An 18,672-nucleotide genomic window follows, 5' to 3' on the forward strand; every position below is an offset into this window, starting at 1 on the left:
GGGTGGCGCGTGCCCATCCGTGTCATGCCTCTGGTACGCTGGCTATGGCTGGGGCTGTCTACCCTGGGGGGCGCTCTGGCAGGGTCCGGGGCCCTCCCGTGTGCCCTCCCGCGCGAACTCCACGCTAACTCGCGCGCCGGCAGAGAAGCATGCCTGTTTGCGCAGCCTGTTCGCGTGGCTCCGGTCGCGAGGCTCCCTGGGGGGCTGGGCGAAGTAGGGGCCTGGGCGGGGCTTGACCCGGCCCGGCTCCACTCAGCCGCCTCCTCCCACACACACACTAAGGGTGCAGGCAAAGCAAATCTTATTTAGACACTCAGTTATCCTATTTGAATATCCTGTTTGTATCTGCAGATCAGAGTTTAAATTAATTGCCATCGTTTACCACCACAATTAATTGCACATACTTCTTAGTGCAGGCATAAAATCAGAGGTTTGTTGAGGATTATCTGAAAGCAATTACTTACTCTTCTAATTTCAGTGCTGAATAGCTTGTATTCTTTCTCTGTATTGGCTGCTTTGACTATAAGATATTAAACCGTCTTGTTTCTGTAGTGTTATACAGACAGAGGTTTTAGCAGCTGAATAATCTGTATAATCTAATAGTATTAGTAAGCATTTAGATAAATTTGATGAGATTAATTTGAAGCTCCTGCTCAGTGTTCCTGGGTATCTGAAGACTCCCCAGGGATGAGAAATGCATTTGTGTGTGTGTTGCATGTATTGTATAAAGTTTCTGCCTGCTGCTGAAATAGCCAATGTTGGTAAGATTCCAAACCATAGGCAAACTATGTAGGCTTCCATTTTCTTTTTATCTCGCTTCCTTTTCCTCCAGATTATAGTGTATTTAATTCTCAGCAAGCACAGGAGGAAATAGATGCAAAATCACTTGATGAGATGGAGCAAAGCCTACTGATACTCTCCGAGACAAAATCCTCCATAGAGAGCAATGTAGCCCTTTGGAAACAGCAGGTGTCTACAATAGCCAGGGTTCACTTCCTCAGTTTAAGACGTGAGAATAAATCAGTGAGAATTATGTGAGTATGGTGGCTTTGTTTGTTTTACAAAATACTTGATTTCAGAATGAATTTTAGTAGTAAAAATGGTATATCTATGATGTGTATGTTAATCAATATTGGTACCATTGTATATGATGCTGTCATTGAATATTTTCTCCTGGTTCTTTGTGTGGGCATAGCTTTGGAAGAATTTGTTAAAATTTGATGGTGCTAATATAATATGATTTTGGTTATACGGGGCACATCTACAGGTGCACAGTTACTGTGCAGTAATTTAGGTTACTGCGCAGTAATCGAAAATTACTATGCAGTACGGGCTTGTGTCTACATGTGCGTACCCATACTGTGCAGTAACTATGGTGACTCACGCCAATTTGATGCAGGTAGCAAATTTGCACCCAAGTAGTTACTGCGTAGTAAGGCACATAGATGGCTTACTGTGTAGTAACCCTGTGTGTGTGGACTAACCTGGGGCTAAATTTAGTCCCAGGTCAGTCCACACACAGTGTTACTGCACTGTAACGCCTTTACATGTAGACACCAGTGTAAAAACCGCTTACTGCACAGTAAGTTACTGCACAGTAAATGCGCGTGTAGACATGCCCACAGGATGGCCTAAGCAACTGATCGCTGGAGAGTGCTATTCTTTTGAATAGTATTTACTTTCTAACCACGGTTGAAGAAGGAACTTTACTTTTGAGAGTCTTTCAAACTTTTGCTTAATTAACTGTAGTCCACGAGTTGAACTTGCAAAGCTGCAGTTAACAGTAGTATGTTTATTAGTTGGTTTGAAATTGTTCCCTGACAAACAGGTTATGTTAGTTGTTTTGAAAATAATTTGCATCAGTTGTGATCTGTTTTTACTGAACTGCACTTATAATTGTTTTATCTCTTCCAGGTTGTTGCTTTTCTTAGTTTTCCTTGTAGTTCAAATTTTTATGTTTTTCATTCGTCACTACTTGAAAAATGCTGTAGTTCCTCTCAGACTCTCCCCAGATATGTACTTGTTGAAACCTGGACAACAATCTCACAAGTACAAAACAAGTCTCCTCCTTCAAAATTCCACAGGTAGGGCTGAAAAAGACAATACAGGTTTAATGGATGGTTATTGTGCCTTTCATAGTGCAGATTTAATTGTGTCTTTTTAAAGTCTCGATGTTAGGCAATAAAGAACACAGAAAGTAAAGGAAAGCGTAATGTGCATCCTGGAGTTTTTAAGACTAATCAATGGATGGATGCTGGATGGATAGCTAGATAGATAGCTGAGATTTCTAAAATGGCAACTGGGCTTTATTTTCCCTAGTTAGTTATGTTGCTGAAAACTAGAATACTGTACATTAATATCCTGTGATGGATTTTTAACCAGCCCAGTCTAATGTCTATCCACATTTAATTAAAAAAATGTGTAGAATCAAGGCTGAGAAATTCTGCGTCCTTTTCTTCCCTTATCTTAGTGGGAGAAGGAAAATCGTGTTCTTAAGAGAGCCACTCAAAATATAAGGGTGGGACTTTCAAATTCCCCATCAGGGTGTAGCTATAGGGAAGGCAGCAAGGGTTCTGTTCGGGGGCTACTTGGGGCTACTTCATGGCAGGTACCCCCAGTACAGGGACCACATCAAGATTTTTGCTTCACCTTTACAGAAGCCTATGTATCCTGGTGAGTGCCCAACCTTAAAAATGGTGGCGGTAGAGTTAGTCCAATGTAGGAAGTTCACTTTGTTTCAGTTTCCAGTCCAGGCACCTTTGCATTTTGAGGTCTTATGTATTAGAGTCTATGAACCTGTTGTCAGTACTATAAAAATACTGTATGTAACAAATATATGCACAGAATTGACGTATGTTACTACCTCATTTGCCATCCTTCCATACCTGAATCTGTTCTCAAGAATAAAGTTATATTGTGTTAATTAACTCCACTAAAAATTCTATATATTTAAAATATAGTCATAGTAATCAGTGTGAACTACAGTACATCTTAAGTTGATGTACACCACTAGGATTTCCTTTATTCAACTATTAGTATGGATGCTGAACGAATGAGCTAAAATTGAAACAGGAACAACATTTAAAACATCTGAAGAGTCTTCTGATTTACTTCCCCGCATATTCCTATGGTTTTTCATCGTAGAGATGAATAAATTACTCATTGTATTGATTGAAAATGTGTTCAGAACATTAGTGTAAAGGTTCATCCAACCAGATGCCTTTGTGATGAATAGGTACCCTAGTTTCTTTCTTGTCTCTCTTTAGGATCAGATATTGATGATATCATCAGCTCTCTTGGGAGCCTTAACATACTGACTGAGGTATTCAATAGCAGTGATTATGTGTCAGCAGCTCCGCATACAGCAGCTTTAAACATATATAATTCAGGAAAGGTGAGAAACTCCTTATTTTCTGAAATACGTAACTAAGTTTTTGTGGTGCTGTGCTGGATCTAACTCTTCTTATATCATTCTTATTTTACTTTAAGATGGTAGTGACCATGTAAATGCATACTCTGCTCCTGAATATTCATTGTGATCTTTAATCTGGGGCTGGTGGCAGAATGGGGCCCACACCCAGGGGGGCAACAGCAGCACGGAGCTAGGGTGGGCAGGGTGTAGGTGTGAGGGAGGGTGTGGGGCTGTGGGGACCCCTCCCCACTCCCCCCCCTATGGTACATAGTCCCCAGGCAGCAGCAGCAGGCAGGGGTGTTTTGGGTGCTCATGCTCAGTGCAGGTGCTGTTGCCCAGTGGCGCACAGCTCTGGCCAGTGCTGTGCATTGCGGCAGGAGCTCAGCCCTGCTGGGCCGCCTCTATCACTGGGGCATTCCATCACACAGGTGCATCTCCCGCACTTATGTGCCACCGGAGGGAAGCTCCATGCAGTGGAGCCAGCTGCCTTCCCCACCCCCTGCCGCGCAGATCCCAGGACTCTGCCGGAAGTGGAGGGGAGCCCCAGCCCCTACTTCCCTGCGGAGTCCCAGGTCCTGCACAGCAGCAAGCGGGGAAGGCAGCTGACTTCAGCTCATGGAGCTTCCCTTCAGTGGCGCACAAGTGTGGGAGTTCCATGTGTACAACAGTGAGCCCAGGCAATAGAGGCAGCTTGGCCAGGCTGTGTTCCTTGCCGTGATGTGCAGCACTGGCTGGAGCCACGCGCTGCACCGCAGCAGCACCTGCATCCTAAGATATAACAACTAATACAAGCCTGCTGCTGCTGCTGCTGCCGCCACCACCTACGGGGGCTGCGCACCATAGGGAGAGTGTGCAGGGGTCCTCCCCCCACCCCAATAATTGCCCGCCCCTGTTTAAAGGGCATGCTAGCAGTAGTTTCTAACAGTTTGAGCAGATTTCTTTAAGTATTTTTTGCTTTTGGGTTCTTAAATATCTCAAATACAAGCCATAAATGTGCGCATCAAACTCTCTCCTTTCATATTAGACTCTTGCATCTATTTTCAGTTCATTTTATATTCACCTTTTGGACCTCACCAGAATTGGTTGTGCAATCACTATCTAGTATGGGAAAAAAGCTGAATATTTGGGATGCATGGATTAGTGTATAAATGAAAGTATTGTCTTTAGAAACTAGAATATGATTTAATGTAAAAGTGTGTGATAAGACCTGGAGAATATTGGATTGCAGCATTGCTTTTCCATTGCCATCATGAGTATTTTTACAGAGTATAAAGTATCTGGAGCTAGTGTTTGCTAGTGGTTTGTAACCAGTTCATTGTAATCAGTTCAGTTCAGTGGTTTGTAGCAGTTCATTTCATTCTCGATCTGTCCAGCTGTTATGCAGCAATAACACTGAAACCTTTTTTTTATTCCCCTGTAGAATTACATATTTGCTGCTGTATTTAACAGTAGTATGGTGCATTCCCTCCCTGTTTTGATGAATGTCATTAGCAACCTGGTTCTCCGCGACTTAAATGTGACTGAGAGCATTCAGATATGGAGCAACCCATTCATTCAAGTAAGTGGAGTTCAGATCAGACACAAATGTCACAGGGTTTAATCAAGATCATATAGTTGCAGCGAAATAACAGCAGCAGAATTTCAGTTACAGTTACATGTGCACGTGTGCTCTGTTCTGTGTGGTTAAGCATTTCTTGAAATGTAAGATCCTTCTTTGAGCAAATAAGAATATGTTGATCTAAATGCAAGGCTGCAAGAAAGTTCTAAGTATAGGCAGTTTAAGGCATAATATATTACTGCCTTTTTTATAATTTAAAGTTTCTCAGTTAATGAGATATTGCACATTAAGCACTGTGATTTTGGATTTTAAATCCTCCGTCCTCGTACATTTTTTTTTTTTCTTATGAGTGTAAACATATTATGATATTCAATCCAGGGCACTGTACAAACAGAAAATAGACCCTAGTTAATCAGAGGGATTTGAAATGGAAAATAAGGGAAGATATTAGAATTCAAGTAGGAAAAGAAATGGATGGCAAATCACAGCTTGTCACTTGCCTGGGTTTGATTAGAAGAACTGTACAGTAAAGCCTTCCTGCAGACTCGCCTCTAAAGGAAGGTAAGATAGCAGTGGGTAAAAAAGAATGATCGAGTTTTTTCCTGTGTCGGGCAGTGTTGGAGCATACACTCAGTTATTTAAGGGTAAAGCTAATGAGTGGTAACTGTTGGGAATGCTGGCAGGATCAAGTCAGCAGGTGATGTTTCATAGGTTGCCAGCTCAGGATAGATGGGAGGTGTATGAGTTGTTGAAGGGGCTTTAAGATAAGGGATGACATTCTACCCGTCAGGGGAGCTAGGATTGCACTGAAGAAGCTGGTATTTAATGTGAAGCTGAAAGAAGTGATAGAATGACTTGAAGTCAGGGTTAACAGGAGTGGGATAAGCTAAAAAGGTCATCTTAGAAGTATTCTGAATAGACACGAAGGAAACAAGGGTTTTACTAACCAAAACCAGTAAAGAGGCGATAGCAGTAGTCAGATGTTCATGTTTTGAATTACCATATTTTCAAAATGTTCTAAATATATTAATATTATTAACTGGACTGAAATCTGCTCAAAACGTTTCTGTGGGGTTTTTGTGTGTTGCTATTTCAGAATTCTTACTATCATTGAAATGTCCTTTTTTTGCAACTAATTCTTGGTCAGTCATGTACATATTACAAATGCATAATTTTTCATATAATTTTTATATTATTTCCATGGCAGACTTGCTGATTGAAGAAATATGCTTTTGTATTAACACATAGGCTGAAAATAAATGTAATGATCATTTAAAGGTATTCAGGTTGTAGCCGTTTTGGCCTAGATCATTTTAAAGATTTTTATTCTTATGTAAAGCTGTATCTAATGTGCCATTCTTAGGTACAGCTTTGTACAAGACAAGAGGAAATTATATGTAGAAACTATTTAAAAGAATGGGTGAAAAATTCTTGATGTCAGCTCGTACTTCATGATGATGATGAAATCTGGGTCGTTTTTCAGGAAACTGTTGATGCAGTGTTCAAACTAGAACTTTACTTTGAAGCCGTGTTGCTAGGAATCATTGTAACTGGAATTCCACCATATTTTGCAATGGAGAATGCAGAAAACCAAAAGGTAATTTGAATTAAAATATGCAGTTTTAGATCTGCTAAAATCTAAGTATCTGAAAAAAAGATTCTGGAATCATTTTGAGAGGATACAGCCAGCAGGTAGTAACTAGTTAATGGCTAAGGCACAGTGGCTGGATGGGTTTTTTCTGAAGCACAACAGCTTCAGAACCAACTGACATGTCGAATGTCAATTTTTGAAAGAACTAAAACGTGCCTGGGGGGTTGATAGATGCATATAACCCAAGGATAAATGTGCATGAATTGAATTTCATGCAAGATTCAATTCTATTTAGCTAAATAGTTGTAGAGATATAAATATGAGCAGAAAACCTGTCTTTTTGCATATGGAAGGAACTGGCTGTTGATTTGGAGCTTTAAATTTGACACTCAAGGCTCCTCATACACAAATGCCAACAAAGCGCACTATCAAAAGCCAATGGAAGTAGAATAGTAGAGGGCCCACAGTCCATGTTCCTGTCTGGTATTCTTTCCCTTTTCCCCCAAACTAACAAAAGAAGTTCTATAACAGATGTGAAACAACTGTCAATACACGCAGTATTTCCCATGACACCTAAAAGTTGCAAGTCAGGAATGGTTCTGTTGAAGATGTTGGAATCCTGCTACAGTAGAGTCAGTGCTCTTTGTGAGCACATTAGGCCTGTTTTTTACTCAGTAATAGGAAAAAAAACATCATGGCCACACTTGGCATTTTTTCTGTTACAGATCAAAGCCTACACTCAGCTTAAGATATCGGGCCTTTACCCATCTGCTTACTGGACTGGACAAGCAATCATTGATCTGCCTTTATTTTTCTTTATTCTTGGCTTAATGATAGGAAGCTTATTTGCATTTCATTATGGTGTTTATTTCTATGTTGGGAAGTTCCTTGCTGTGGTAAGTTTAGTTTTATTTATTCCTCTCTCTTTTCATGAAGGGGCATTTTCAAAGCACCTAGGGTCAGATTCTGTTCCACCTATTAGATGCATCAGCTTGGGTATGTAGTTGTTATTCTGTTTCATAAGTCTATGAAAAACTGTTAATACAAAAACTGGATGGGGCCGCTGCTGCCTCGTTGCTTTTTATGATACCCTCTTAAAGGTTAGGTGAGGAGTGTTTAATAAGCAGGGGCACTCATACATATTTAGAACTTAGAATTAGGTGCTAAAGTCCACTTAAATGCCCAGTTGGTAGAATGGAAACTAGTCGATAAAAATACATATGTTTGGAGGGTTTTGAGGAGGAGATGATTTGCTTGCTTTTTTAACACATTATTTTAGTAGAGTTCATCACAGTGAGACTGGTCTTGCTAGCACTGCACGCTTGCTTATTTGACTGTTTAATGATACACACCACATTTGTCATGCTGAATACAGCATTTCAAAGCATTAATGCACAAAAGATGAATTCAAAAATTGAAATGAACCTCATAGACACTGAACATTTTTATACCAGGTTTGCAGGAAGTAGCATTTTTACTGCATGCATACTTACAAAGTAATACATATTTCTTTTCTTGCAGATCTTCTGTCTTATTGGCTATGCACCTTCAGTTGTGCTGTTCACATATGTGGTTTCTTTCACATTTAAAAAAATTCAAAATACTAGAGAATTTTGGTCATTTATTTTTTCAGTGGTAAGTGATTTCTAGTTAATTTTAAGCATTTCCTAGAGCCCAAATCCATTTCTCTTTTCCAATTATCATTTGGAAAAGGATTTCCCGATATTTTAAATATTATCATCTACTCAATCTCTTTTTTACATGTAAAAGATGTGCAAGTAAATTACTTGAACATAAATATTTTTTTTTGCTTGATTTCTCTGTCTCAGCTTATACCTTCACCAAAAACTTTTGAGAACGTGTATTGCCCCTGGAATAAAACAAGCGACACTTGGAGTTAAAGTGCTAAGATTTAGATTCACTTACAAATAGACTCAATTTTTCCCTTTTCCTTGTTTTTTAGGCAGCTTTGGTTTGCACCGTTGTCACTGAAGTGGCTTTCTTCATGGGCTACTATACTGTAACCACTGTTCTTCATTATATCTTCTCCATTTTCATTCCAATCTACCCTCTTATTGGATGCTTGATTTCTTTTATAAAGGTAGGCCCTTGGAGATTTTTTAAATTTCAGTTATCTAGAGCTCTGGCTGGTGGTAGCAAGGTAGTCCACTAATATACAGACATGTTAATGTGGAAGTTTCCATCCATATTGCTCTGTAACATCACCCCATAGCCATTCAGTCAGTTATAGATAGCATCTGGCACTTAAATGTTTTTTTTTTAATTTTTTTTTAACTTCTTTGTGTCAGCAGAATGATGGTGTCTCAGATACTGAAAAGAAACAAAGATGTTAAATGACATGTAAATGCAGATTTCTCCTGCATCTGTCTGTGCAGTCAAGCTCTCGTTTTGCTTTGGAGATTGTACCATTAGGCGAATAGAAGTATTTGGCTTTGTTAGCTTAAAGTTAGGCAAAAGGCAGGACTGTGTTGCAGCTTGCTGACTAAATAAATGCATCTCCAAATTAGACGATAAGCTGCAACTTTGTCCTGTCTTCTTACTAGCTAAACAGAATAATAGGTAGGTTTTGATTTTGGTTCTTCCTATGGCTGTTATGCAGGATTTGACTCCATTACAGTGTTTTAAAAGTAGTACAAATGAGAAATGAATCAGGCCTGCTGTGTATTACTACCATTTTTTAAGTCAGTCAGCAGAGAGTAAATGTGCATGTAAAATATGCAGCATCCGCTGATTTAATTGTTTAAATATTTGTCACGTTGTCAGGTCTCATGGAAAGACCAGCGAAAGAACGAAGAATACCATAATCCAGGGAACAGACTCGTGATAGCAGTTGTAGCAGTAAGCACCAATTGTTTGCTATAAATTGCTAGTTAATTTTCAGTGGAAAGCCACTTCTCAAGGACATTTTTCTTTTGTAAGGTTAAGATTTTATTTACTATTTGTAAAAGGTACTAAATTCGCTATGCAGGAAGCTGCAGCAGTGCAAACTGCTGTTTTAGCGCGATTCAGCCCTACCCTGGGAAGGTAGAAGGTAGTGCTGGTGAGACTATTATTGATCATGATATTACGGTAGTATCTTAGGACAATGAAGAATGGGTTGCTTTTTTGCCAGTTGTAGGGCAAATGCAGAGTAGCCCTTGCACCACAAGAGCTGTCATGCAAATAAGACATGCAAGGTATTCACAAGCAGAGTACACAGTGCGATGGCGCTAGACAGCATTTTGTTCAGTTTCTTTGGTGGTTTGGGAGAAGGGCCAAATGGTGGCAAGTAGTTAGGAGGGATAAGCCAGATGGAAAGGAAGGTGAAGGGAAAGGGGACAAGAAAGCCTCTGTCGGAACTGTGCAAAATCCTCGTCATGTCCCAAAATCTTTTTACAGCTTCTGTGAAGTCTCTGGTGGTTCTTCCCCACAGTATCTTCCCTCCCCCTCAACCCTCCCAAAGCCATGCTGACATGCTATCCATGGCAGAAGCACTGTTTAGGTCCTGGGGGAGGGTTTCCACTGTTTCAGGAATCAACTGCCCCCCACTCCCCCCCCGGACGCGGAGGGGGAAGCTTGTATGCAGCAGCTACCACCGCCATTCATCACCCCGCACCGCCGTTCTGCATGCAGCTGCTGCTCCGGGAGCGGCCGCTCCTACCCCTCCCCCAGCCACTGCATTGTTTTAAAAAATCCAGCATTTTCAAATTTCTGACAGGTACTTGGTCCCAAGCACACCAGTTTTATGAGGTTATACTGTACAAAATAAAAATGAGCAAATCCTGTTACAAAGAACTTGGAAAGACCACAATAGGTCAGAATGCTTTTAACACTATGGATTTGTACTTGAAATCTCTTGGTTTAGCTCGTGAATCACATGTGCACACCTAACAGTGCTAACATTGCATGGTATCTTGTTGGTACCCTTGAAGGGATCCAAGGCACTGCATAAAAGCGAGGCACTGAGTCTTTCTGTTCACTTACCAGCCTCTCTCTTGAGTTTGCCCATTACTCTCCAGTTGAAATATTGTTTATGAGGTAGTTTTCCAGGTTGTAGTCATATTGGTCTAGAGACAGAAGGAATCAAAACTCATGGTACAGGTGACATCTTTTATTAGACCAACTAGATACTTGCAAAAATATGTCTTTATTTGCAAGGTTTGGGCACAGTCACCCTTCTTCAGGCATAGGAGAAAAGATTGTAAAAGTTCTCCTGGGTAGAAATGAAAGTTCATTTTTCGTAGGAGAGTTGAAGGTGTGGTAAAATCTCCTGTTTGGATCTGTTCATTTTATGAAGATTAGGCCCAGAGAAAAGTTGGAATAGTCTGTTTACCTCGTTGTTGTTTGGTGGCAAGCAGAATGTAGAGTCATATTTCCTTCTGGTTATGATGTTTCATATTTCACAGAAGAGTATAAAGAGGAAATGCTCTTCTGAGCAGGAATTTCCTTACCATATAAGAAATTTCTACCCAGAAGAAGGGTGCCTGTGCCCAAAAGCTTGCGAATAAAGTTTTTTGGGGGAGGGGGGGTTTGCAAACATCTATTTAGTCTAATAAAAGATATCGCCTCTACCACGAGTTCTGATTTGTTTTATGAAGTAGGCCCTTATGTCCTAGGGACTAGTGTGAGTTCAAATGTACTCATTTGATAAAATTTGAGTAAATAGGCCAAGTTACGGCCTTTACAATGTAATAAAGGTCTCTGCTGCCTGAGGACAGATTGAGAGGAGCCACTAAGAGGAGGAGGTGTCATGTCAGCCTGCTAATCCCCATCCAACATCAGCTTCTTTATAATAACTTTTTTCCCCGTTATTGTCTTGATATATGGGCTGAAGGGCTGGAAAGCATTACATAAAGATTCAGTTTGAAATATCCATTTGAAAGCCTTGATTAGTTTGTGGTCATCTTTATTCTGCCTAAAGCCAGACATGTATGGGAGTTGTACTGAAAAGATGTTTAGAGAGAGATCCCTTTTGGTTCTCAGAGCATTGGTTAATAATACAGTTTTATTGCCTTCGACTTGGTCGTTAACGCTTTCATTCTGGAGAGAGAGTTGACTTTATTTGATCTTCCTATCCACTGTAGTCATTCTGGAAAAGAATGATTACTGACAAAAAAGCAATTCCCCAAGCCCTCGGGCATCAAGGGGCTAAAAATGTTTTGACTGATTATAATTGTTGTCTATATTTTATTCTAGCCTTATTTGCAGTGCATACTTTGGCTGCTACTTCTGCGATATCTTGAGGTGAAGAATGGAGGTAGAGCAGTAAGAAAAGACCCATTTTTCAGGTCTGTTTGTGTTAACAGACTCTTGTATTGGGTTAAAGAAGCCGTTTCTTTCAGCGGTATTGAGAGTTAAATTGGGGAATGTAACCTATAGCAAAAGATGTATCAAAGATGCCCTTTTCCCACTGTACAAGTATATTAGATTAAAATATACAGATGTTCTTTAATAAAACCTGACTTATTATGTACTGGCTGGCATCTTTATGTTAATACCTATGTAATGTGATGTAGGTTTATTAATTTCTTTAACGTTAAAATGACTATCCTAAAGGTCATTAACTTCAAACTATGAGCCTGCATTTAGGAAATAGCTTAATACTGATTTAAAAAAATAAGCTTTTAATGTTGTTGTGTAAAGATTGATATTTTTCCCCCTGTCTTCAGAAATTATTTTACAGAGGGTAAAATCTGGAAGGTTCCAGAGGTACCACATGATGAAAATGAGGATGAAGATGTAAAGGCTGAGAGGTTGCGAGTCAAAGAAATTCTAACCAGTCAAAACTGTGAGGAGGTAATCCTATAATCATGGTTGAATTGCGCTGGGGCAGTGTGTAATTGGCTCCCATTATTGTCAGCAAATTTAAGTATATCAGATTTGAAATTATAGAAATGAATGCATAAATGGAAATCTAAAATCTAGATACTAGCTTTGTCTTGTCAGTTTGCTATATGAATTTTTTTGTAATATTCAAATACGTGAGTAAGGTTCTGTTTTTCTGTATGTGTTTAATATCGCTTAGTTTTAGTTCCCTTCACATTTCTTGTATATTAATTTTTTTTCTACTTCCTTTTGTCAGAGCAGTAAAATCTAGAATTTTAAACTTAAGTGTAACTGTGTGCCCTGGTAGTTGGTGCCTCTAGATTTTGGGACAATAGACATTCACACTATAAGTAAGAGCTAGATGCCACATCCTAGTGAGATCAAACCTTGGGGGAGGAGTCAAGCTGTGTAGTGTCCAAAAACGGTGCTTGGTGTAAGCTTCGAGTCATATTCTGCATCTATTTCACAATGAAAAGTGTCTGAATGTGGATCAGCTGCAGTCAAACCTTTAGATTGGCTTTATAGTGCGTACAGACAGTGGGGATGCCTCCTGTTTACCTCTATAAATGGAGGGCAGTCATACAGAAGTGAAATTATATCTGCTCTTTGGGGCCAGAGTTATGTTTTATAAGATAAGATTCTTTGATACTTACCATGAAAATCCTAATTGAGTGACAAAAATATTTTGATGTTGTACGTTTCTTTAAAAAGTAGTTACTTATTAAACATTAAACAATACATTATCTTTTGCTTTTATTAGAAGCCAGCAATTTTGGTCAGCAGTTTGCATAAAGAATATGACGAAAGGAAAGATTTTCTTCTTAGAAGAAACATAAAGAAGGTCGCGACTAAGCACGTCTCTTTTTGTGTAAAAAAAGGTCTGAGCTAAATTAGTTACTATTTTTTTTTCAGGAAAAAACAAACATTTCCCTTTTGTTCTTGAAACTCACAGGCAATATTTTGTGTGTCATTTTTATTTTTAAGGAGAAATCCTGGGATTGTTGGGGCCCAATGGAGCAGGGAAAAGCACGGTGATTAACATGCTGGTTGGAGATGTTGAACCAACTGCTGGCCAGGTAGAGTATGATTGTAAACGAAATAAAAACAACAGATGAGCTTTAATACCTGGTTCAGTTTGGGTTTGGGCCTTGACCCGTCTGCTTTAAATATTTTTCTTAATTTTTATAAGAACACTTACAAACCTTATGTGAAAATGTTATTGAGGAAGGGCTGGGGGGGGGTTTGTCCTCTGCAGGTGCTGATGGGAGATGATTCTTTTGGACCGAACGGTGAAGCGGATTTGATTAAATTTGTGGGATACTGTCCTCAAATAAATCCACTTTGGCCAGATGTTACGTTGCAGGAGCATTTTGAGATTTATGGAGCTATCAAAGGAATGAGTAAAAGTGATGTGAAAGAAGTAATAAAACGGTAAACGTTCATTAAATAGAGCTTTTTATATGCTTTCGCCCTTATTTTCTCTAGGTTTTCCTGAAAATGAAACCATAAAGGTTTTGTCTATCAGACTTAATGGAAAGCCGTTTCAGCAAGAGGGTATCATGGTTTGGAGTGCGAAAAATTCTGCACTGCTGTGGGTGGGTGTTTTTTTGTGGGGGGGAACTTTATATCACCTTGAAAATCCAAACCATGCTCACATTTATACAAGTCTAAAGGCAATGTATTATTCTAACTCCCACTTTCAAAGAAAGTATCAGTCAGTTTATAATGATGGTAATATACACTATCCCTGAGAAGTGTCTCCTGTGTTTGTGTAGGCAGACAGAAAGTATAGATAGTTAGTTCTTCTCTGGGACTTTGTGGCAAGCAGAACCCTTGTCTCTAGGCTTTTGTGTAACTTTAGCCAAGTCAAGCACCTGCTTTGATTCTGAGGGAAGTTAAGTGCTTAAATCTGGATGTAGGTCTCAGCTGTAATCTGAGTTTTGCTTTTCCTATCTGAAAAATGGGGAAAACAGCCATGCATTCCTTCATAGGGGTGTTGTGAGGGTAAGTGGACCGCAGATGATAAGGCTCTTCACTAGTCAGTTGGGGAGGGTGGATAAATAATTTCCGTCAGTATTTGCTTAAACTATTTCTTCCCCCATGTTTTTAGTATAAATTAAATTATATGCATCTTCCCTTTTGTCAAATATATCAAAGTGAGAGAGGTTTCTAGATGATGTAAATAATAGGGGTGTGCAAAACTTTGGTCCCTGATTCAATTTGGCGGAGATTCGGCCTGATTCAGCGGCCAAATATCCGAGTCGAATCAGAGGACGCTTTAATCTCTCTGAATCGAACTGGATCCCTCCAAATAGATTCGGAAAGATTCAGCAATTCGGACATAGATGCAGCTTTAAATGTTTTTTCTACATACCTCTAGGTAGCAGGCGGCTTGTGAGTGCTGCGATGCTGGGGCGCGTGGAGTGTCCCACGTAAGCATGGGGGGCTCCCCAGCTCTCTCGGCCGCAGACCTGGAAGTGGACCAGAAGCACTTCTAGTCCACTTCCAGGTCCTCTGGCTCAGCAACTGGTGCCTCCTGAGTCTGAGGGGGTGTAGCTGGGGTCCTCCCATGGTCAATCATCAAGCCGTGGTGTTGCAGAGGGCCCCCCAGCGCGCTCCCCAGCAGACCTGGAAGTGGACCAGAAGTACTTCTGGCCCACTTCCAGGTTCACTGCCAAGCATGTGGCTTGCCCCCCACCCCTTTTGAGCTCCCATGGGACGCTACATCTGCCCTAGCATCGCAGTGTTCACGAAGATGCGCTGGTACCTCAAGGTACGTAGAAAAAACATTTAAAGCTGTGTCTATGTCTGAATCTCTGATTCTCCGAATCAGCATCGAATCTTCAGATTTGGATTTGGCCAAATCGAATCAGGGACAGTGATCCGAATCAACGAATTGGATTGCTGTCCCCAATTTGGGCCTAATCTGAATCCGAATCGAATAGGGCCCACTTCTCACACTCCTAGTAAATAAGGTAAGATAATTTTAAAAGTCTATTTTGGACGAATTATTTTTAAACCATTTGCAAAAAGGTCTGTAACTATCAAAGAAATCAGTTTTTGATAGCTTTGTAAAAGTTATGATGAGCCCTAGTTTGAAGGTTAGTAATATAACAGATGGGTATTATGAGCTTTTCTTAGAAGCTGGTTTATTTAGAGGGCATTCACAATGGTACATAAGATTTACCAATATTATCTCCTGTATGTTTTGCAGTATTGCAAGTGCTCTAGATTTGAAAGAGCATCTACAGAAAACAACGAAGAAGCTTGGAGTGGGAGTTAAACGTAAGGTATGGAGGAGGTTTTAAAAGAAGCTGAATTCAGCATTTTCAGTAAAACTATTCAACAGTCATAAAAACCTGCTCTCTCTTTCCTCTCAGTTATGTTTTGCACTAAGTATGCTGGGTAATCCCCAGATTACGCTGCTAGACGAACCATCTACTGGAATGGATCCCAAGGCCAAACAGCACATGTGGTGAGTATAACACTGCCCTACCTATAATAGGTGTTTTTACAGTGATTTGTATCATCAGATAATCTAATAATAATAATTTCTTTGTTTTCACAGTAAATTTTGGACAATATCCTGGTTGAACCGGAAAGATTTACTTTTCTTTCCATTCACACGTATAAAACCTTGTTATGCAGAACAACCATTCTGTACATTTCAGAGGAAACCTCTTTCCTCCCAGGCCTTTTCCTAACTTGCCCTGGGGCAAAAAGATTTTCCTAATTCAGAACTGGTGATCAGTTTGGTCCCGTGCTTTGTGTGCAAGACGCATCAGCCAAGTCTTTAAAAAAAGAACTCTCTCTACTATATCAGTGAGATGCTTCACCAGTGCAGGTCTGGCCAATCTCTGATACCTCAAGGGAAGCTGGAAAAAAAACACTTCTGCATTGTGGCGAATTCTTCCTGACTCTGGCAGAAGCTAGCTGACCCTCTGAAAAATAGGATTTACATTGTCTAAATGACAAGTTGCAAGTATTCTAAATGTGTTCAGGGCACTGCAAGCAGTCCTGATTTCTCTATGGGCCCATGAAAGAAAGGGATGCCCATTTGGCCATTGCAGTTGTTCTGCTCCCCACAAATCCGTCTCTTCCAGGACTTTATTCTGACATTCCAGTTTTATGACCAGTTTCGATCCTCATTTATAAAAAAAATTCCCACAGAAGAAGTATCATGCTTTTTGTTTCTCCAAATTATGGAATTTCCCATCACCACTTCAGGACAGGCAATATTCAGTACTAGACTACTGACAGTTTCCATATGCCTACACAGTATGCCTTAAAAGAGTACATTTAATATTCAAACAGAAATGTCCCTGGTATTTACCTTTGTTTATTCACATTACTGTGCTCACTTTTTCCCAGAAGTTGGCAATCTGAAGTTTGGGGCATGGGTCTTGGTTAAAGGGAAAAATCTTCTTCTGCCTTCCCAAACAAAAGAAGCTGTATGTTCGATTTGCATGCATATAGCGTGCAAATAAATGTGGTGATGATGCTCCTGTGAATATCCAGATCTCTGCAAAAGATGGATATTACAGTCTTTTATCCAGAATAATTGAAAGGTTTCAGAAAGTAGAGACCAAGACTTGTGTTAGCTCTTCGTTCTGTGCTGTAAAAAAACTGTCTCCAAGGGCTTTGTGTTAATATTTTACTAATATATTTACATGTGACCTGAAAGGTACTTTTTATGGTTTTTTTTTTTATAGGAGGGCAATTAGAGCAGCATTTAAAGGCAAAGAGAGAGCAGCTATTCTGACCACTCATTATATGGAGGAGGCTGATGCTGTATGCGATAGAGTAGCAATCCTGATTTCAGGGCAGTTAAGGTACCGTAGACTCTTACTAGTTTGTGTGTATTTGGTTTCTTTGGAATGAAAGGAAACATGACTTCTGCCAGCATGCATTAGTTATTGCACACACACACATTCGGCTTAAACCACTAGCTGAAAAACTATTGAATTCTGCTCTGCTTTTTTTGCATGATAAATAATAATGTTTTTATCTTTTAAAAAAAAATGGTAGGTGCATTGGTACAGTTCAGCATCTGAAGAGTAAATTTGGCAGAGGGTACTTCTTGGAAATGAAATTAAAAGACACTGCAGGAGTTCACCAGATGGAGATGCTTCAAAGGCAGATTTTACACATCTTCCCAAATGCAAGTCGGCAGGAAAGGTAAAATTGACTAAATGCAGCAACAGGCTTCAAAAAGAAAAAATAATACATCCTGCTTTTTTCATCTGTGATTTATACATGATTATACCATGTTAAAAGTCTACATAAAAATGTTAATAGAGTTTTGGGGACTGAGGGCATTCTTGGAAATGAAGTCATGCATTTTTTTTCATTAGGGTTGTTGGTTGTAGTCATATTGGTCTAAGGGCATAGGCTAAGAAGGGTCTCCCTATGCCTGAAGTAGGGTGTTTGTGCCCACAAGCTTGTAGAAAACAATTTTCTGTCACATTTCAGTCTTGCCCAGGCTACAAAATGTGGATATAACTTAACACTTCTCAAACAACTGTCAGCTGTGTATTTCAAGGAGCAAAGCTTTGATTTAATCCTTTTTAAAAAGTACACAACTCCAGACAGTTGAGAGATATTTGGATTCACTCACTAAAGAGAAATTCTGATCAGTAAGAATAGAGCAGATGACTGAATCTCAGGTGCTGAGGAGGGTGGATCTGTAGCATTGAAGGAGTTTTAGAAAAAATCCTGGTAGGTGCAGCTGGTCTTGGCTTCTGTTAGGGATGGAACATTTTAGATGCTCTCATCTAAAGTGGTAAACCCTGTTTTCCTAGGTAACTCATGGTTAAACTGAACTGGTTTGCATGTTTCTAAAAAAAATACATATTCATGTAAAAGTTCTTGTTTTTTGCTTTTAGCATCTTTAACCAAGGGAAAGCTCATTCTGTGTCTTGTTTTTCAGTTTTTCCTCCATTTTAGCATTTAGAATACCAAAAGAAGATGTACAGTCACTTTCACACTCCTTCTCTAAACTGGAGGAAGGTAAGAAAAGTATCTGGCAGGCAAGTAAATCATTTTGTCTAACACAAACCTGTTAATTTTACTCTCTCTGATAGTGCATCCCATATAGCTTTACTCTCCCCCTCCCCCCCCAACTCCTCTCCACCCACTCCACCAATCTCTCTCCAAAATTCAATTATGTTAATCTTCAAAAATGTATAGGGATCATGACTCCAAGAACTCTCCCCTTTTAATTCTTCCCCCTTATAACATATTTTGTATAATCCTACCATACTGGTATCTGTAGGTAAATATAAC

The 18,672-nt window shown here is 39.7% G+C and overlaps 1 protein-coding gene across 4 annotated transcripts in view; it reads left to right on the forward strand.

Annotated features, from left to right (window-relative positions):
• Window positions 1-18,672, forward strand: part of ABCA5 (ATP binding cassette subfamily A member 5) — a 63,829-nt gene that overhangs the window by 32,333 nt on the left and 12,824 nt on the right. For all 4 annotated transcript variants that reach the window (XM_025196250.1, XM_025196249.1, XM_006017341.2 and 1 more), the window contains 19 exons: window positions 833-1,034; window positions 1,915-2,084; window positions 3,267-3,394; window positions 4,833-4,970; window positions 6,454-6,567; window positions 7,287-7,457; window positions 8,083-8,196; window positions 8,525-8,662; window positions 9,346-9,420; window positions 11,758-11,849; window positions 12,231-12,357; window positions 13,148-13,265; window positions 13,372-13,463; window positions 13,643-13,818; window positions 15,602-15,677; window positions 15,768-15,862; window positions 17,100-17,219; window positions 17,416-17,565; window positions 18,317-18,396. In XM_025196250.1, coding sequence (XP_025052035.1) covers window positions 833-1,034; window positions 1,915-2,084; window positions 3,267-3,394; window positions 4,833-4,970; window positions 6,454-6,567; window positions 7,287-7,457; window positions 8,083-8,196; window positions 8,525-8,662; window positions 9,346-9,420; window positions 11,758-11,849; window positions 12,231-12,357; window positions 13,148-13,265; window positions 13,372-13,463; window positions 13,643-13,818; window positions 15,602-15,677; window positions 15,768-15,862; window positions 17,100-17,219; window positions 17,416-17,565; window positions 18,317-18,396 — 2,376 coding nt within the window. The remainder of the gene's footprint in view (window positions 1-832; window positions 1,035-1,914; window positions 2,085-3,266; window positions 3,395-4,832; window positions 4,971-6,453; window positions 6,568-7,286; window positions 7,458-8,082; window positions 8,197-8,524; window positions 8,663-9,345; window positions 9,421-11,757; window positions 11,850-12,230; window positions 12,358-13,147; window positions 13,266-13,371; window positions 13,464-13,642; window positions 13,819-15,601; window positions 15,678-15,767; window positions 15,863-17,099; window positions 17,220-17,415; window positions 17,566-18,316; window positions 18,397-18,672) is intronic.

This window comes from Alligator sinensis, unplaced genomic scaffold (assembly GCF_000455745.1).
Source record: "Alligator sinensis unplaced genomic scaffold, ASM45574v1 scaffold282_2, whole genome shotgun sequence".
In the NCBI taxonomy this organism is placed as follows: Eukaryota; Metazoa; Chordata; order Crocodylia; family Alligatoridae; genus Alligator; species Alligator sinensis.